Raw genomic sequence first — 21,349 nt, forward strand, 5'->3', positions numbered from 1 at the left:
CTGCGCTGTTGCCCTGCTGGTAGTGTGTGTGTCTGAGTGGAAGAGACACTGCTGCATATATGCATATGCATTTGTATGCATGACTATGTGTCTGCCACTGCTGTGTACGTCTGGGTGGTGTTTGCATCTGTGTGTGTATGTCTGTCAGTGTGTGTGTATATCTGGTTGCACGTCAGTGTGTGTGTGTGTGTATGTATGCACGAGTGTGTGTGTGTGTGTGTGTTACTATGAGTAGCACCTCCACTGCTCTGCCAGTCTGTGTGCCTCCTCTGCTCTTGGCAGAAGCTGTGGAGGTGGCGGCAGGAGCCCCAGTCAGCCGCTGAACTGAATCCAAAGCACCTGGCCAAGTCCACTGCCTGTCCCGTCCCGTCTCACTTACCTGTCAGCCGCTACCCGACACACCCACGTAGGCTCTGGCCCAGTTATTGATCTGCCCACCACTACACTCTCTCTCTCTCTCTCTTCTGCCTGTCTGTCCGAGGCTGTGCATTTCCATATATACACACACACACACACACACACACACACACACACACACACACACACACACACACACACACACCCTCATAGACCCCACAGACCTGCCATACTAAGCCAGAACAGGTGACACGGTTGGATAATGAAGCTGTTTGTGCAGAAAGCAGAGATCTAATTAGGGTGTAGGTATTCTTTCTTTCTCTCTTTCTCAGCCTTATTCCGTGGAGCAACGGGGTAGGGGGTGGGTGTTGCCCTTGTGCTGGTGCCAGTAGTGTTGTCTGGCAGGTGAGCTTAGTGGAGTGTGTGTGTGTGTGTGTGTGTGTGTCTTTGTGTGTCTGTCTAGGGGGGAGGGATGATGAGAGGGAAGGGCTCGGGACCATTTGGTCCTTCAGCGGATGGCAGCTTGATATTTTGCCTCTAACAGGCATTGTTATGGTAACAGCCCATGTCCCTTTGTCTCTGCGCTGTTGTTACTAGGTGACAGGTGCTCGCCACTCTGTCCCTTAGGAGACCAAAGTCTCAGGGGTTGATGGCTAAGGTGTAAACACACACACACACACACACACACACACACACACACACACACACACACACACATTCATTCATAGCTCATGAAAATTTGCACACAAAGCCACGCACCAAAGTACCCGTGTAGACACCGATGATGAACACACATTCACTCGGGGAATGTGCACTTTGTAAGAGCAGCTAGGTAATTGTGAGAGCCCTTAACAGAATGAGTCATTCAAACCCTACTGTATGGAGTAGAGGTCTCATTAAATGCACTCAGAACTGATCTGTAGTTAAGCATGGATTCATTTACTAGCTTGCACTCACAAATTAGCACTTCTGTTATATGAAAGGATTTAGAATTGATATGATCTTTTCCATGTCATAGTTAATACATCCGTTCCTTATGTACTTATGTAAGGTGACACCTGTTGCATTTTTCCAGCATGTACTTTATGTGTTTACCACAGAGGAGATGGTTGTGGATACTAGTCCTAACCCAAACTCTGTGTTCTTTGAGATCTTCTACCACAGCAGAGTCAGTCTAAACCCAAATATAGTGTTCTGTGACCTCTCCTAGGATGGATGGTTTAACTTCAGACATCTGAGTCAACCAACCTTGTGTGTAACCTCACCTTGTGTAAGCACCTGCTAGTATTTCAGCCCAACTACCAAACCAAAGATTTCTCAGACCTGTTGTCTTTCATAGGAGTAAACAATCTTCTGCTTTGGTGAAGCTGGCTGAACCTTATCTATCCCATGCCAGCCAAAATCATTGTTCATTTCCTGTCCAGTTCTCCTGTGTAAGGCTTTCTTCTCTTCCTCAGCCCAAATCCAACATCTGTTCTCGGTCCAAACTTCTCTACTCTACAGGGGCCTCTATCTTATCTCAACCCCAAGCACAGTTCTCTCTCTGAGCTGATATCCTTTCTCAGCATCAGCAGAGAATTAGTCTCAATTTCTCTCTCTCTCTCTCTCTCTCTCTCTCTCTTTCGCTCTTTCTCTCTCTTTCTCTTTCTCTCTCTCTTTCTCTTTCTCTCTCTCTCTCCTGAGAAGGAGTGGAGATATCCTCTGCCAGATGCACTCAGGTGCATCATGCAGCAGCTGTCCACCCTCCAGCTGTAATTAAAGCCTCTTACCTGACTATTGGCTCAATAGTTCATTAGCTCGCACCGGCATGCTCTTGTATGTTGGCGTGTGCATGTATGATGGAAGAATGCTTTGAATCCCTGAAACCCACAAAGAAAACATCATCCAGTTACCATGGTTACAGCAGGCCAATCCCATGTATACGCCTCTGGACAGGACTTCTAGGGTGTGTTGAGGATACAAGATAAATCATCTCTTTCTCTCTATCTCTCTCTCTCTCTCTCTTTCTCTTTCTCTTTCTCTTTCTCTCTATCTCTCAGTCTCTCTATCTCTCTTTTTTCTTTTTCTTGCACTTTCTCTATTTCAGTGTCACCGCTGAACTTGTACCCCCATCAATACCCATCCCTCTGTTTCTCTATCCCTGCCCTTTTTTCTTTTTTCACTCTCTCGCTCTCTTTCTCTCATGCTTTCTCCGTGTCTTTCTCTGATGGAGGTTAATGCAGCGTTAAGGGGCTGAAGAGGTGAGAGGACCCAACTAAACTGTACAGCTGCACAGCTGAGGTGACCGCCGTCTAGATGCTGTCACTCTCTCTCTTCATCTCTTTCACTCACTCCCTCTCTCATTATCTCTCTCTCCCTTCTCTCTCTCTCTCTTTCTGTCTCAATCTCTCTCTCTCTCTCTCTCTCTCCATTGTCACAACTGTTATCCCTGGTTTGGACATCCTTACAGCAACCTCCCTCCAAACACACACACACACACACACACACACACACACACACACACACACACACACACACACAGATATAACAGCTGCCATCTGTTGCGTTTGATTAGTCTCGTAGCAGCAGCAGACGCCCAGTGCTGACATCACAGGACTCCGTCCACCGCTGCATCGTCCGTGCATCCCACCGCGACTGAGCCTGAATGAATGAGTGGTGAGTGAGAGAAGGAGAAGGAGGGGGAGAGGGAGGGATAGAGAGAGTGAGAGAGAGAGAGAGAGAGAAGATTCAGAGTGCCAGAGAGGAGCTCTCCACTTTTCCCGCGCACTCGACTGTCATCAAGCTTTGCCATGGCCAGGAGACATTATTACTATTTGTAAGTACAATATGATGTCTCTCTCTCTCTGTGTGTGTGTGTGTGTGTGTGTGTGTGTGTGTGTGTGTATGTGTGTGTGTGTTTCTATGTGCTGTGAGTGAGGGTGTGAGTGAGAGTCTGTTTTGACTCATGTGTACTTTGCCTGTGATTCACATGCTGTTGTGATGACCATGCTATTAAGTACTTGGTCTTGGTTTTCAGGAAGACTAATGAACTACCTCACTGGCATGGTGATTTAGCTCTAGGAGAGAAGTCACATTTCTCTTGTCTTCTAATTTCTGATTTACACTTTTTTTTTTTGTATTTGATGTAATTGTATTGTATTGGATGTATTTGACCACTGTTTAGGCTTGATTTGTCTCTCCACATTTGTAGAGTAGGGAGTTAAGTCTTTGTGATGATTTGTGAGTGTGTGCATGCCCACTTAGATGCTTTGTTGATGTTTGGAGTGTGTGCATGTTTGTTTAACATGCCAGCATATGCATCTATTTATCAATACTATTTAAAGTATAACATATATACATATACATATACATAGACTTATTTTATTCTGAGGAGGACTATCAGAGGTCTATCAGAGCTGGAGGGCTGTTTGAATCCATACATATATAAATGTGTGTGTGTGTGTGTGTGTGTGTGTGTGTGTGTGTGTGTGTGAGGGATCTTAAGGTGCTCGTCACGTCCCTGTCTCGTCCTGTCCACTCCCTCCACCCTGGAGTGGTCCCCCTGGAGATCGTTGTGTCTCCACCGTCTCACGGCACATTCAAGACTAAGTGGTCGGCAGTGTTTGCGTGGCGCTAGTGATGTCACACCCTGGGTGGTTATTTTTAGAAAGTGTGTGAGGAAGACTATTGAGTGGCTTGGCATTTGTCTTCGGCGCGGTGAATCATTTCAGCGTCGCGGCGCTTCGCCGTGCTGCGTAGAGCCGCGCTCATTGTTTCAATTGTTCTGTGTGAGATTGTAGTTCGAAGCCAATCAATTATACATCTCATATAAACAGTGCAGTAGGCGACAGCTGAGGAATTTACAAGTGGAAAATGCATAATGTAGTGTGTGTGTGTGTCTGCGTGCGTGCGTGCTTAGGCTTTTGCTGCTGTTGAAAATCTTTTATTCAACTGTGTCTAATACCGATATTGGACTGATATTTATTTTTAAAGTCTCATTCTAGAAGGTGATGAGCTCATCTAGATCAGCCCTAACGGTATAGGCAGTAGAAGATCCACATCTTATTTTCATGCATGCCATATTGTTGACATTGCAGAGTAGGGGAAACACAGGCTCTGTAATTTTCTGCCTCAGCTGGCTGGTTGCATAAGATGGCAAGCGCCTCCATCTGTTCATAAGGCTTGCGTGTGTGGGTTTGCATGCCTACACACACACACACACACACACACACACACACACACACACACACACACACACACACACACCACACACACGCACCCTATGGACACACTGATGTGACAGACTTGATGAGTGCTTACTCATGCTAGTCCAGTGTAGCTGATTGGCAGCGTTGGGGCGGCTTGTCAAGTCACATGACCAGGCATCGTCCCTCTCAAGGTCGGCTGTGTGTGTGTGTGTGTGTGTGTGTGTGTGTGTGTGTGTGGCTGGGGCTCTGTGTCCTAAAGCGGGCCGAGACTAATCACCCTCCCTGGCACGTCTTAAGCCCCCCTTGAGCTGCCGAGCAGCTCTGCTCTGCACTGCAGTCCTTCCGCAGGCACACACACGCACGCACACACATACACACGCTCACACACACACATGCACGCACACACATACACACGCACGCACACACACACACACGAACACACACACACACACACACACACACACACTATCCTTAGAGCACAGTTAGGGATGCACCAGATGTGTATATACACGAACACACACACACACACACAAACACACACACATACACATTCATACACACACAATGTGATGCGCAGTTAAGGACTCTTCACCAACGAACATAGAACCATTGCCTACACACATACACACACACACACACAAACACACACACAATCCTCATGCATTGTTCTTAACACTCAGTGTCTGTGTGTGTGTGTGTGTGTGTGTGTGTGTGTGTGTGTGTGTGTGTTGTTGTTGTTGTTGTTTACCCTATGCGAATGCCCTGTGACGAGGCAGCTCACATGAGGCAGTGGTTCAGCAGCGGTGGCGGCAGCAGCGACACACGCCCCCTCTGTCGCTGATGGTAATGCACCATGGCAACTCGCCGTGGTGCGTCACGGACAGGCATGCACATTAACCTCGTGGGCATAGAGAGCAAGAGAGAGAGAGGAGAGAAAGGAGGAGAGAGGGGGATGAAAGGCAGATGAAAGAAATGGGGGGAGAAAGAGGAAGGCAAGTCAAAGAAAGATGTTAGGAGAGAGGGATATATATATATAGAGAGAGAGAGAGAGAGGGAGAGAAAGAGAAACTGCATCACTGAAATCCCAAATCGAAACTGCTTCATTGGTGTTCATTAACCTTCTTTCTCGGAAATCGGTCTCCATGAAGTCAATTTCACCTGAAGCCGGCACACAATCAGACCCCTACTCTTTGTTGGTGTAGCTCCAGAGTGCTTTTTTTAATGCTCTCTCACTCCAAATCCTTAATCAACAGTACAGCTACTATACTAGGTACTATAGGACCACTTGGGATGTACAGTCTTCAAGAGATACATGGCTCCCCGATAACATCTGACCTCTTTGTGCTACCAGGCCCACACCTGTGTGCCACACTGCTGCTGTGAGTTTGAGAGAGCCAGAGACACGTGAATAGATTATGCTACGTATTCAGAGCAGATACTGTACATTCTAATGTGTGCCATGTGTTTCAATGAGGCTTCGAATTAACTATTAAAAAACTAAATAATGAATTTTTTATCCAAGGTTGCCTTGGTAATGCTGGAAACGACGTGCACCCAGACGTTCTTGTAAAAATCCTCTGTTATATCCCACGGAAATGGCAGAGTTGTCAATGTGGTCCTTTGGTTTAAATTTGTGTAGCATAGCAACTGTTTAACAGCGGTGTGTTTGAAGAATGACATACAAATAAGAAGCTGCTGTTCTGCCAAAATACAAAGGAGAACATGCATAACCAGTCAAGCTAATGATTTGACTTTTATAAAAGCATCTCTTACTGTTGCATGGTGTCTGCATGGAAAATCTATTCAGCGATGCCCTTCAACCTGTCAAAAATACAAACGGGATACTAAAATATTTAAACGGCACCTACTGTTAATATTTAATGCACACATCACTTGGTTGGACTCCTCTGGCAAGCTTCCCACTGCCACTCCAATATCTGAGGAAACTGCTTTTTAAACGTTTTGTCAGTGAAAGTGCTTTTTGTTAAACTGTGACCTTTTGTGGCCCGAAATAGTATTTGAATAGCGTATTTTGATTGGTTTGTCTCCATTATGATCATCTATTGGACAATACTGCTCTCCCAGGACAAGGGTGTCTCCTAGGACAGGTGAAAAGGAGACCTTGTTAATTCTCAAACTTTTTCACTGTTGATTTTGAGTGGGCGAAAGGCCAACGCGAGCAATTGCCAAAGCCACAGGTCTCTGTGGTCAATCAGCGTCTGTGATTCATTGCATTAAGTTCTAATGTGCACGCGCTGCTTTGTCCAGACGGCGTAGGGCTGGTTAATTTTACAGCAATCCCACTGCCGCTGCATTTCCCTAAATAAACTCATTTGATCATCGCTCGCAGTTGTGTTAGCGCTGACATGGAGAGGATAAGAATAGACTTTACTAATAAAGGCAGCCGGAGCCTCCATCCATTAGTCTGTGTCTCTCCTCCTCCTCTCCCCCTCCCTGCTCGCGCGTTTTGTGGCTATTTTTAGTCCATTTGCGTGGCAGTGTTTTGATCATTAAGCTAATGTGCGTGTGAATATGTGTGTTTGGGTGCTTGTGTGTGTGTGTGTGTGTGTGTGTGTACTTTTAGAATATGCAGGAGCGTGTCAGGGTTTGCTGCCTCGTGTAATTGCTGATCTTAATTGCAGATAAATATTAAAATTGCGAGGCACTCGAATGCCATTAGGAGTAACCCTTTTCGCAGACGCTGCCATTGTGCTTGTGAACACTGCCGCTAAATAGGATGAGGGGTGCGCGCGCCTGACCTGCCACTGGAGCCCATTGTGCTTTAATTGATTTCATTACGGAAAAGCTTTTCAGCGGCACCGCATACACAGGTGCCAGCATCGACCAATTCTACACCGCGCAGCCACTTCCAGAGAGGAAGCCTTTACTGGCACCCCATAGTTTGCATAGAGGGAGGAGGAGGAGGAGGAGGAAGGCAACAGGAGGGTGAAGGAGAGGTAGAATTGTTTGGAGGTCAGAGACCATGAGATGAACACAGGTGAGGATGGAGAGGGATGGAGAGGGTTGGCTGGTTTGTGAGTGAGGAGATAAAAGGAGCTAGAGGTGGAGGATGAGGGAGAGAGATTAAAGGAGAAAGTGTGAGTTCTACCCCCATCCCTCTGTCATGATCAGCACCCAGTGCTGCCCGCCTGGCTCTGCCCCCCTCAGGCATGGGCATCACCTGTGGCCCTCAAAGACCCATGTCAGGCGATCTGCTTGGCTTTGGTTTCCCAGCCCAAATGAAGGCGGTGCCATGCAGGGTAGATGTACTCATGTGTGGTGCTGTTTGTTTGGGTTGCTCACACCTAAACATTCGCATATGCAGGCTGCTTGGCTTTTGCTTGACTGCTCCTGTCTCCCTCTCTGACACTCTCTCTCTCTCTCACACTCACACTCACACACACACACACACACACACACACACACACACACACACACACACACACACACACACACACACACACACACACACACACACACACACACACACACACACACACAGATATCCTGCTAATGCATTACTTCGCTCAGTTTAGCCAATTTTCTGTCCGTGCCTCTCAATCATGCGGCCAGCAGTTTGTTTGACAGTGCTGCCCTTTTTAATCGGCTGCGTGCTTTCCCTGCACTGCCTGTTCATTAGGATGCATTACTGCCCACTTCCTCTTCACCACCCAGAGTCGCTCCTCATCACTCCTGTCAAAGGGAGTGAGGCCGGAGACGTCCTGCGAATACAGCTGACCGATGGTCAGATCTCGCTCTTGTCGTCACCCTCGTCCGCACAGTGCGGCTCTGGGCGGGTCCCACACTTGAGTTAGCGGCAGTCGAGGATGTTACGGTGAGCCGTGAGTGGACGTACTGGATCAGCAGTTCTACTCCCAGGAGAGAGACCGAGTGGGCAAGAGATCTGTTGCTGATGTAGAACTTAAAGACCGAAACGTTGTAATTTCTAATAAAAAATAATTGCTTGCGGACTGGTCAGTGTGTGGGACTCTCACTAAAATAAAGGTAAAAAAGGTAAACCAATCAACACAATACCATCAATGACAATGATGGGCATGATGATATAAGTTGGTAATAATAATGCCATTCATATGAGCTCATGACACATAATGGCTGAAAATATGAGATCTTCCATATCAGTGAAAAGAGTTCCTGTTACTTTTGGCTGGTGGTGTGTGATTGTAAGGCTGTTTGGTTACCCTTGGAGATCCACCTCCCTGCGCCACAGGACTGGGTTCCCCACTGAGTGGTCAGCGCTCCTGCGGGGGCTTTTTGTTTGCAAGGGCACAGCATGGGCTCGCGGAACACTTTGTTCTCCTGCTCGCATGGCTGACTCGGTCATCGGCGAGGAAGTGCTGGATGTGCCCACTCGGCTCGAGCCTTTTTGTTTTGTTTTTTTGATCGTGACTGTCTGATACCTCTAAGGGTGTGAAATGCTGTCTAATTGTGATAAGCTATCTCTTAGTATAAATTTGGAACCATGTGTCACTGCTTTGGACTGATTTGAATTTGCTTTATCAATAGCTCACTCATCACTGATCAGGGTCTGTTCTATTTGACTTGGCAGCAAAGGGTTTTCTTCTTTCTTCATAATCTGTCAAATATGTCAAAGCTGTTGTAAATCCATTGTAAATGATTATAATTATATTATAATGAAGCCATTACGATGTTCTATAGTTTGCCTGATGACACATAAAACTTGTTCCTAATGACAAACCCTGTTAAAGGGTTGTATCTAAAAATACCCCAGACTGTTGATCTTTAAAGGAAGACAAATCCAGAAGTGGCCCACTGATGTGGCTCTGGCATTCGCTCCTCTCTCCAAATATATCCTCTCAGCCATCAGTCACAGCCGCACTGCTTATATATTCCCCTTTTGCCTGCCGTGCCGTTCGGTTGGTGGTTACTGCTGCCTTTCAGTAGGATGGATCACTTGGTAATCGGAGCTCCTCCACTGCTAACGTTGTGTCCTTTGTGTTCTCTCTTTCCCCCCTCTGTCCTGTATTCTTCTTCGCTCTCTTCTGTTGCTACTGGTGATGCAGAGGATTGGGGATTTGCATTGTCTGCGGTCTTTTGTAGAACACCCACAACACTTTGTGTCCATGTGTCCTCAACCCATGCCTCAAATCACTTATAATCTAGATAGATAGATAGATAGATAGATAGATAGATAGATAGATAGATAGATAGATAGATAGATAGATAGATAGATACTTTATTCATCCCTGGAGAATCCAGATTTAGGCATCCAGTACCTTAGACAACCATAACACAACAAACACACATACACACATATATCTCACATGCATAAACATCACTCACAAAAATCTTCCATCCCACTGTAGCTAGAATAGGGACATTTGTATGTGGAATTGTATATCTATATCACAGGGGTTGCCAAGGCCAACAAGGACAAATGCCCTGTACCATTGTGTCTGTACCATTTACAAGTTGTTGGTCCATGTGACTCTTCAGGAGGCTGTGAGTGAAATTAAATAAATAAATAAATAAAAACATCCTATTTCTCTGGTGTCTTTCAAGTGCTCTCCCCGTTGCTTGCACAGTGTTGTGCAGGCGTCAACAGTGCACCAGTCTGACTCTGGTGACATTTTTTGTCTCTTTCATCTCTTTCATGAGATCACTTAATTCATCCACAACAGCAGGCAGCTTCAAAGCAGTCTGACACTTTCAGAAGTGAAGTGGGAATCCTTCAAAATCCTTTGTTGTTAATCTCAAGCTGCAAAGTTTGTTCCTTTCTCAACACAGGTAATCATTGGCAGACAGCATAACGTTTCGGTGCTATTTTGGTATTAGAATAAATGCTGTGTATGCTTTTTGACAGGGTTGACGAAGCCTTGTGTTATCTCTAATCACTATGGCATAATTTCAGATCTAAAGCTTAGTCAAAACAACTTACATACTCCAGTTCATGATTAAAATGATTTCCCATAATCCTCTGCTGTTTTCACCGCCCTTTCATTATTTATGATGTATTTGTTGGTAGATGCATTGCTGGTGTAATTTGTTTGCCTGTATGGGCTTAGGTATGTATTATTGTCCTCAGGACATGGAAACATGAATTGAGAAAAACTGTTTTGGCGTGTGTGTGTGTGTGTGTGTGTGTGTGTGTGTGTGTGTGTGTGTGTGAGAGAGAAAATGAATGAATGTGAATGTCCTCGTGTTTATGTGCTGAAGGCAGGGAACACTAGGTGGAGCACAGTGTCCACTAGAGGGTGCCCAGAGGTTTTGGCCATTTTCTCACAGAGTCCTTAAATATGAGCAGCGGCAGCCTGAGGCAGGAGAGGCGGAGAGGAGATAAACCAGTCGGCCGCTGAGCGCTGCCCTGTGCTCCGGCCCACTGAGCCGAGGATCTGCTCTCCCCTCCTGTACGATAACAAGACATCTGCATAACTACATGTGCCCTCCGATTGCGGCCGAGGCTGGCCCGCATCTAGGCTGCATCAGGCCCAGAACCGACTCTGCTGCTGTTTGTTTTCTCACATATAAACATAAACAGTCTCTAGGCACATTTCCATTAGAGGTCTCCATCCAAGGCCCTCTGCTGCTTCCAATTACTATACAGAGACGAACAACGCCCAGGTTGTACTGTAGCGCTGTGCTCTACTTTACAGCTTGTCTGCAAATGTGCTGATAGAGGCAGAGGGCTTGTCCTGTTGGGTGTGGACGCAAACACAATGGAGGGTTATTTAGTGCAACTGGGGGTGTGCTGCTTTGTTGCTGCCTCACACAGTCAAGCCACTTTTTAGCCATTAAGAGATGTTATTATGCTGGCCAGAGATGGCCAGGCCCTTTCCTCACCGGAGACATCACTTCAAGATCACAGTGCTCACACTGTGCGGAAAATGGTGAGTAAAGGGGATGGGCTGAGGGCTTAAAAGGGAAGCGATTGAAAATAACAACCATGCTGGCCTCAATACAGCTACATAAAGAAATAGTCACTTTTTTCCTTCCCATGATGCATCCTGACTGCCAAAAATGGAGCCGTAGATCGATTTAGCCACGGCCAAAAAATGCTGTACTTAGAGCAAGCCCTGAAGTGACATCATCATTTTCAGGCCCTTGCCCTGGAAAAAAAGAACCCTTGTTGCTGAGAGGAACTGATGTCCCAAGTGTATCTGTCTGTCATAGAAACTAATATTGTTTATTCAATAAAGCCCTCCCTTTTTCCCGGGGTGTAATTTTTAATCCAATCTATCAAATTAAATCAGATCTTATCTTTGATTGCCTGCCTGTGAGCAGTGCATTGATGTGATTGTAGAACCTTATTTGTGTTTTTGTGTCCTGGGCAACATTCTGTTGGCAGTGCCTGATACTGTTGGTGTTGAAGGGATTAGAATATCATTGTGGCACATCCATGCATCCCCTGAGGGGTCACTGTAACTGGATATCACTTTGAGAGAAGACATAGAGAGGAGGAAGAGGGGAAGGATGAGAGGGGGAGGAGAAGAGAAGATAGAAAGATAGAGATGAAATGATAGAGAATGGATAGAAGAAGAAATGAAAACGAAGACCCTGCACAGGGACAGAAAATGAAGAGTTGAGCCAGGAGAGAGAGTGATGCAAGAGAAGAGTGGAAGAAATGCAGAGAAAAAGGAGCAAGAAAGGAAAAGAAGACCTGGGTCTGGCAGGTTCTATACACTGCACCGTACAGCGCCATCAAAACCTCTAACGCTATGCCAGCTAGCAGCCATCACTCACCCACTACCCCCACATCCCATCCCATCCCAACCTCATTACCAAGCAGGACCCCATCTGGCAGGCCCCGCTTGGAAAATGGCCCCAATTACACGCCCAGGACCCCAGCCAGGTCCCCGCGTGCTCAGGGGGGCCTTAAAGCCCAGCCAGCGTGCCCAGCGTTGTTTGGGAGCCAGCTCCCTTTTAGTGGTTATTGGCTTCCTGGAGGCCCCACTGCGGAGGTGGTGATAAGGCCCAAGTGGGTCGTTTATCAGGGGGGTGCATCTCTGCGGGGGAGCCCCCACCTCCCTCCCCTACACCTTCTCCCCCCTCAGATCTACCACTCCTCTCCAGGGTGCTGTAGCATGTTAAGCTAATGGTGGAGCGGGGATGCTAACACAGAGATCTGCGACAATAGAAGTGACATTGCAAGGTGTGAAGTGCTTGGTGCGAAGTTGAGGAGTTAGTAACTTCAAATGAAGATGAACGAGTGATGATGGTTCAGGGAAGAGCGGAGAGGGAGAACAACCAAGAGGAAGAGAGAGGAGGGGAAAAAAGGAAGAGTTAAGAGAAGGGTGGAGATAGGAAGACTCCACTCATACATTCCTGAAAAGAAAAGTGCTACCTGCCATTTTCTGAGAACCTGAGAGTGACTTCAAATGAATAAAGGCATAATAGCGTGTCAGCAATGCTGTTGTATTTGAGGAATATTGAAGTGCATGTGGGTGCTGTAAGCAGATTACTGCCAAGTTACTGCCCTCGAATTAGGGGCACAAGCTTATTACCATATCAACAAAATGCCTCATGGAATGCGCTTGTGTTTTGGAGACCGGCTTTTTCCTTTTAAAAAAAATACCACTCCACTTAAGTTAATAAAGACATAAAACTGTAATTTAAAAAAAAAAAAAAATCTATATTTGCCTTCATGCCACTCACACCTGCCTTTTTGGCTGAGGAGCTGATAAGTAAATATCATCATGTTCCCTCACAGGTTTATACCATAGCTCAGATTATAGCCCGCTTAGCCCTACGGGACGCCCTATGCGGAGCAAATATATATTTCCGTGAAAAATGAGCACTCAGAATCCATTAGCGGGGTGATTTACACTTCCCATTTCTTCCCCTAACGACTCCTGGGGACAATGCTATGGCCTCCCCCACAAAAGAGGAAGAAATCTCCTCTCTTCCTCTGGCATTCTAGCCAGTGTTATATAAAAGTATGTACACAACAAAAATCAATAGGCAGTCCGCAGAGATTGCTATAGTTCAAGCAACTGCTTGCAGGTTTTCCAGTCTCCTTTCTTTGCCATAAATGAAACTTATCTTGTTTTGAATCACAGACAAATTGGTGTCTGGTAACTGATGTTCACACAGTAAGTATTGAATATGGGTATTTTCAGTCACAATGGAATAGTATTCCATTACTATTCCAGTCACTTTTAGGCATTGCTTAACCATATAGATGTTCCACCATTTCTATGTTGAACCCTTGACCAAATCTCATCTTAAATAGCCATGGGCGATAAAAAGAGGTCCTTCTTATATGACTGTTATATTAACCTCATGTGTTTTGTGGCTGGTCATTAATTAGAGCCCTCTGCCGCACAGTGACTTTCATGAGACGACCCCATATGCGCTATCTATGGGTTAGTGATTCACGGGGGAGCAGGGATATCTGCACCCACAGTTCATGTTTGTGCTCAAGGCATCTCTCCCTGTGTGTGTGTGTGTGTGTGTGTGTGTGTGTGTGTGTGTGTGTGTGCATGCGCATGCTTAGGGCTTTAGGGTTAGTAGAGCAGTGAATATTGGGAAGTAGGTATCCTCCCCCAGGTGGTGCTAGTGTTCATTAACCCAACAACACCCCTTCCCCATAAACAGAATCACACACACACACACACACACACACACACACACACACACACACACACACACACACACACACCCCTTTGTATTTCATTAACTTGGGTGGGCTAAAAGCACAGCTGGGACCTTGAGTGAAGCACCTGGTGCCCAGAGAAGACAGCCGAGGCCCATCCAAGACCCCAGACACACATCCACACAAACACACACACAAACACACACACACACCGTCATCTGAAGCACCTTGGCCTTTATGGCTGGCAGCTCTCCTAGATAAAAGAAAGGAAACTAATTAAATAAATAAGTCTTCTGATGACAGAAGGCTTCTCAGGCCTTCACCGGTCAATCTTCTATCAGTGATCTGGCCTTGAAGGAGTAAATACAAGTGTCTTGCTTTCAGACAAAGACTCCTTTTATTTTTTGGTACGATTGGAGAGATGGGTCTACTGAGGCCAAAGGCTCGTTCGTGTGAAGCCCAGCCCCACATAAAACAGACACTCTGGATCTGTTGTGCAGCTGGAGGTCAGACCTTCATCATCAATGCCTCTCCCCTCCCTCTTTTCATCTCTCGTTTTATCTCCCTCGCTGTTTCCATCTATGAATCTGTCTATCTTCTTGTCCTTCCCTTACATTCACTCTTTTGTTCTACCCTTTTTTGTGTCTCTCTCCCTCTCACTCACGCCTTCATTATCCCTCCATCAAACCACTCTCATTTCCTCTCCATTACCTTTTATACTCTTCTTCCCCCGCATCTCCACTTCCACCATCATCTTCCTCCTCCTCCTCCTACTCTCCCCCTTCCTTCGCCTGAGTGGACCCTCTGTCCACTGCGTGGTCAGGTGCTTTGTGGGTATGGAAGTGATCAGGCATTAAAATCCTCTCTTCCGCCCTGCTGAGTGATGCGGGCTAACGACAGGAGAAAGAGAGAGGAAGACGGAGAGAAAGAGAGAGGGATAGAGAGAGAGAGAGGTAGAGATACGTGTCGGAGCAGGGAGCCCAGATGATGAATGCCCCCTCATTTGGCTACACCGTCTGTTCAGTAGTTACCCCCTAACCCTCCCCTCTCCACACCCAGGACCCCTCCTCCTCTATGGAGTCTCCTCCAGTGAGTACCCCCATACATCCCTAAATGCAGCCGGAGACAAAGAGAGTGGTTTGCTTTGAGGAGTTAATAGGGGCTGAGGGACATTTGTGTGTGTGGCCACAGACTAGGTTGTGTGTGTGTGTGTGTGGGTGCGTGCATGTGTGTGTGTGTCTGTGTGCATCTTTATCTGTGTGTGTGTTTTATGGCCTGCAAAGCAAATAAAGATGGAGTAAGGAGCTGAGCAGCTTTCACTTTAAATGACCAAATGAGTGAGTGTGGGTGGTGTAAAACACACACTAACTCCCCACAAGCTGTTCCTGTTCGACGTGTTAAAGATGTGGGTTTTTTTCTCCCCTCTGAATTGCCTGAAAGCTTTTTACTTATCTCCTTACCACCCACAGTTCCCCCATGGCTATACATCACTGTACCATGGACCTGATTGACAGTCATTTAATTGAAAATGCAAATATTTCAATGACTAAACATTGAATGAAATGTAATGACTTCTCAACCATTTTCTAATTACTTTTTTTTCCCTCCATGTATTTTGGGAATGTTTTGAGCCAGGTGTAATTATTTCTCCCCGTCAGAGTAAATTGAGCTCCCTGCTCTCATATACCCATACTGAGAGTTACTGCTGTTAAGCCCAAATGCACCCCACTTCTGATCAGTCTTTAATTTAGAGCAGTAAATAAGCTTCAGGGTTTACACTGCTCTGATAAGCTGAACGTTAAGAATCACCATTCCCTTGCTGTTGACTGAATGGAGGGATGGTTACCGGGGTGTCATCAGTGTGCCCACTTTAAGGGTTTTGAGATTGTGAGTACTGTATATTTTGTGTGTGTGTGTGTGATATTTCTGACTGTGTTTACATGGGGAATTGTATCTCTCCTCACAAGTTTTGGTTTTGGGCTGTGTCCATTTGGGTGTGTGTGTGTGTTTGTGTCTGTGTGTGTGTGTGCATTCATGCGTGTTTATGAGTATATGTCAGCCATCCCTGGGTCCTCTGGATGCCTTCATGTTGCCAGGCTACAGCTGAAAAGAACAGGGTGTTTCCTTGGCACGTTGGGCATGGTGGCAAGTTCCGGGTGGCACAGGGTGGCGAGGCAAGGGGCGTGAGAGGGAGCAGAGAGTGCCAGTCTGTGGGAGGAGAAGCAGCAGCCACAGCCACTCTGTGCATGACAATGAGCATCCTGTTCTGAACTGTCTGGTGTGTGTGTGTACACATGCATGCATGTGTTAGACGGAGGGAATTTCTGTGTGTGTGTGTGTGTGTCAATGTTTATGTGTTACCAAAAGAGACAGATGTGTATGTGTGTGTGTGAAGAGAGAAAGAGAGAGGGAGGCAGGGTGGTTGCCCTTGTTTGTGCATTAGCAAACTGATAATATCCAGCATGAAGATGTCTTTCTTTTCACAATAGTGAATTGAGCAAGACAACATTCCTGTGAGTGTTGGTCAGGTGTGTTGACAGCATCCATCAATAGGCTGATTATATCTCCTCACTCCCCCAAGCTTGATTCATCGGCATATGGAAATGTGGCCTTCAGCTTGGAGGAGTTCTTCTTTTGCATGTGAAATGTTTTTCTCTATGACTCACACACAGATTGGTGACCCCTCCCCTACACACACACACACACACACACACATACACATATACACATGCACATATACACAAGTAAATTGTGTTGATGATCTGAGGATTGGCATTACCCTTGCCAGCATGACACTCTCCCACTCTCATCGCCACAGAAACTTCCCACCCTCCCCTGGGGCCCAATCAGTCTATTGTAGTCAAGGATGGTGGCTGGGTGGGGGAGCCCATTCTAGCTACGATTCTATTGCCATGGTCCAGTCACCCTGACAACCTGCATCAGCATTATCTAACCGAGTGCGGCCTTTTCCACTTTTACCAGGGCCGGCCCCTATTCCTCTCTCTCTCTCTCTCTCCATCTCTCTCTCTCTCATCTCTCTCCATCTCTCTCTCTCTCTCTCTCTCTCTCTCTCTCTCTCTCTCTCTCTCTCTCTCTCTCTCTCTCTCTCTCTCTCTCTCTCTCTCCATCTCTCTCTCTCTCTCTCTCTCTCTCTCTCTCTCTCCATCTCTCTCTCTCTCTCCCCATCTCTCTCTCTCTCCATCACTTCATCCCCACTGAGGACCATGTGCTCGCCTCTCTGCGCTCCTCTGTGCCGGGACTGGCAAAAGGGGTGTGCAGCTACCAGATAGAGCCTAATTAATAGAGCCAAAGCGGTGGCCTCTTTGTGTGCTTTGTGTTCCCACTGAAGCGTGCTGAAGCCGGACGCTGTCATCGGCCCGCACACACACAATGGGAGCAGCTGTAATTCAGCTCTGAGGAGCAAGAGAGAGGGGGGAAAGAGAGAGAGAGAGAGAGAGAGAGTTGGAAAGGGAGACCTAGACAAGGAGAGTAAAAGAGGGGGGAGTAAAAGAGGGGGATAGTGACAGAGACAGGGACTCTTTCTATTTTCTGAGTCCCGTTACCATGGGACAGTACCTCGGGAGCGGAGGAGGAGGAACAGAGACTGGAGAGAGGAGGAGGCTCTGAGGGAGAGAGTGCAATCTGGTGGCGCAGGGTGGGGTAAGGTGGTGGTGGAGGGGGGAGATTCAGGAGGGGGATTACTTGTCCTCCACACCCCCTACTCATTCTCTACCTCACTCTCTTACACACACACACACACACACACACACACACACACACACACGCATGCACTCTCTGCCTTCAGGAGCAAAGCAGCGTGTCTGCTGCATCATGTGAGATTTAGATACCTGCGCTTGAGAGGGATGAGAGGGCACCAGTTCTTTCTTTCATCCTCCAGTCGACTTGAAGGACTACATTTCCCAGGGATGGGGTTCTGATCCAGCTGGTCCGGCCGCAGCTCCAGCCTGGAAGAGGGATCCTTGGAGCTCTGCCTCCCCATAGCTGCCTGGGTCTGAGGAGGGCGACCCCCCCCTCCGTCTCTCTCATAGGCAGGTGCACCCTGGGAGCGGGAGCCATGTGGATGTCCTCTCTTATTAAGCCTTCTCCTCCCCTTCATGGTGTTTAGATAACCCCAGGATGATGCTAATGACATTTATTTCAGACATTATTCTTGGTTTTGTTTCCTTTTGGCGAGGTATGACTTGGATGAGAGTTGGAGTGGACCACGGCTCTGTGTTTTGACTTGCCTAAGCGGTCATACTTATTTCTGCTTAATTTATCCATTCTTCATCCGAAGACAATGTTGAAGTTTAAAGCCTTCTGTCTGGATTACTGGCAGTTTCTTTGTCTGCAGCCCCTCAATGGGTTTTATAAGAGGTAAGGTGACTTTTATGTCTTGTAAAACTTCTCTTGAATGGTTGTCTTGGCTAAGTGAGACTGTATTCTCTGGGTTGTTTAATTATTTGAGTAAGACATAAATAAAATTGATAAATTATATTAATTAATTTGTAAAATAAATATTTTAAGGTGAATCTAGTGATTTGACACACATTTCCATAGGGAATGTTGATATAAATCGGTGGAGTTTAGCAGTAAATGGAATGAGTCATAACAATTAGAAAGGCTTGAGGTTTCATGGGAGGTGGGACATGTCAGGGCATCTTATTTCAGCATTCTGGATTTCTCCAATTAGTCAGCAATTCATTAGTCCGTAATTGATCTGTTCGTGTGCAAGGGCCTGTCGAGGCAGTTCCTCCCATATCACACCACACTGCCCCTTCAGTGTGGCCTCTCACATCATTTTGTGTCTGTGTGTGTGTGTGTGCATGTGTGCGTGTGTGTGAGATGGGAGGGGGTGGAGGTCCATCAGGGTCATGCTGACTCAATAAGAGTACCATTGTGCCCCATTGACCTGACACGCTGCACCAAAAGCAGACTTTATCTCCTCCATTGTGTCGTGCTTCCATCGGGGTCCTGGGCTTTTAAGCATGACCAAGAACACGTGTGTGTGTCTCTGTGTGTGGATGTGTGTATCTGTGTGTGGCTATGTTTCTATAGACCTACACTCTGGGTTCTCAAATAAAGATAACTTACGTGGAGGAGAGTTAAAACAAATTAAAAAAAAGCAGTACAGATTTGTGCACAGTGGGGTTTTTCCCCCATTAAATGACATTTCAATTTAAATGTCTCCATGCGTCAGGACATCATCAGGTGAACACCTTTGGACTCAGTGGGTTGGGTTTGTGCACATGTTCTTGTTTTACCACTCAGTAGAGTCAACTTCTGCATTCTGATGTAATACTGACACACTGGTATCAATACAACTCCATCAGCCATGTAAGGCGATGGAAAATCCCTCTCTCCTAAAATCCTCTCTACAGTAGGTGAGAAAAAACCTGAAGCCTTATTGAGGCATTGGCCACGAGTCTGAGTAGTGCATCGCTTTGTTGAGCTGGTCTTGTGGATTTCTGGGAAAAGGGGCACCCTTGGGAACTTCTCTGTTGTTTTCTCTTCTCTGTCTGGCTGGGAAGAGCTCAGTTTGTATCTGAGAAGGGCAATATACTATAGTAGTGATGACAGCTGGGCCCTTTAGCGTCGCTTTGCTGCGGCCTGATTGGAGATGTACAAGTGTTTAACTGGGCCTGGGAGGAGGAGGAGGTGCATCTGAGCAAACACATCAGAGACTGGCCATCTCCAGCCTTGTCCTTTTGTTTCATTTTACTTTCTCCTGTTTTTCTTTCTTTTTTTCCTCTTTGTCTTTACTTCTCTGGACTTGCCTGGTCCATAACCTTTCCTTGTTTTCTCTCACCCTGGAGTGCTGAGTGTGTGAGTGTGTGTGCGTGTGTGTGTCTGTTTCTGTGTCTGTGTCTGTGTGTGTGTGCGTGTGTGCGTGCGTGCGTGTGTGTGCATGTGCATGTGCGTGAACTCAGAATGCACCATGGGTATTTCTCCTCCTGGGCAGTTACAGTTGTTTACTTCACTGGAACTCCCCCTGCTTCATTACAACATAATTCACTTTCTGTATGTGTGTCTGTCTGTCTGTTTGCCTTTCTGTCTGTCTCTGTGTATATTTCTTCAGCCCTAGTACCCTTGTTTGTGCCCCTTCAGTTACATGGCAAACAATCAAAACAAATCATTGTCCTTTACATCACATCATATTGTGTTGAGTGTAACAGCACCTGCTAGACAGAATCTGTACTCAAGCATAATTATAGGTGGCGTGCCCACACAGAGTACCTTCAAAACATGTATTTTGCTGTGATGTTTCAATGCATGGGAGACGAGGGGGGAGGCAAGAGGGGGTGGATGTGCTACACATACTGGCTCAGAGCCATCAAGGACTTTCCTTCAGGTGAGTGGACCAGGTGAGATTGTTATCATAATTGGTCTACATTGGCAGTGGAGCAGACTGTGTGTGTGCACATGTGTGTGTGTGTGTGTGTCAAAGATCCATACGTGTAATCACATGATTCCTCCCGTCATTATAGTGACGAGCAGTGCTTTTCCGGTGTGTCATTTGCCCCTGACACACACACAAACACACACACCCACACACACACACTTCCTCTGTCTTTCACATTACGGCAGGGCTTAAAAGTTGGCGGGGCCCGTGACAGTTATGGTCTTTGTGAGGGATGGTTATTGTGGCCGCCGCTTGTTGAGAGGCCCTGGCTGGGATGGTGGTGTTGGCGTGGTAACCCAATCCAACACAGCCCGTCACCTCAAGCAAGGCTATCCAAACAAATGAGCTCTCTGACAGACAAGCTACAGTAGGGTTCAGGGCTCTTTGGAGTTGTTTTTGGAGGTCCGATGCTGCCTGTGTGGCCTGTCTTCAGTGGCAGTGCAGAATGACTGTAGAATGGTGTGAAGAGATGCTGTAGCTCACCTGCTACTGGTACCGAGGTCATGGGTTCAATAAGCAGAGTGCTTATGTAAGGTGTACTGTACCTGTACTGCCAGTCAATAGAAATTTTCACCAAAAACACAAACACTCCCTCCTAAATTGTTGAAGAAAGACCAAGTCGCTGGGCTGTAGAAAACATATTATTTCCATTGCCAGTCATTTAATATGAGGTCAGCTTCAGGTATTCATGAAATTTGAAATTGTAGGCTTCAGTTTAAGCCAAAAAAACAGACCTTTGATGTGATTTATGGATTTCCATACACATGGAGTACCACGCCAGGCGCAAATCCCTCAGGTCTGGTATGCACTGAGTCTGCATGCACGGTGCTG

At 46.6% G+C, this 21,349-nt stretch overlaps 1 protein-coding gene across 5 annotated transcripts in view; it reads left to right on the forward strand.

Annotated features, from left to right (window-relative positions):
* Positions 1-21,349, forward strand: part of iqsec1b (IQ motif and Sec7 domain ArfGEF 1b) — a 179,545-nt gene that overhangs the window by 82,586 nt on the left and 75,610 nt on the right. The window contains exon 1 of one of the 5 annotated variants that reach the window (XM_048253909.1): positions 3,101-3,172. The exons of 3 other annotated variants lie outside the window; for them this stretch is intronic. In XM_048253909.1, coding sequence (XP_048109866.1) covers positions 3,147-3,172 — 26 coding nt within the window. In that variant the 5' untranslated portion in view covers positions 3,101-3,146. Of the gene's footprint in view, positions 1-3,100; positions 3,173-17,953; positions 18,493-21,349 lie in introns of those variants that run through there. One more of the 5 variants, XM_048253906.1, reaches the window with a different exon arrangement.

Source organism: Alosa alosa, chromosome 10 (genome assembly GCF_017589495.1).
Source record: "Alosa alosa isolate M-15738 ecotype Scorff River chromosome 10, AALO_Geno_1.1, whole genome shotgun sequence".
Taxonomy (NCBI): domain Eukaryota; kingdom Metazoa; phylum Chordata; class Actinopteri; order Clupeiformes; family Clupeidae; genus Alosa; species Alosa alosa.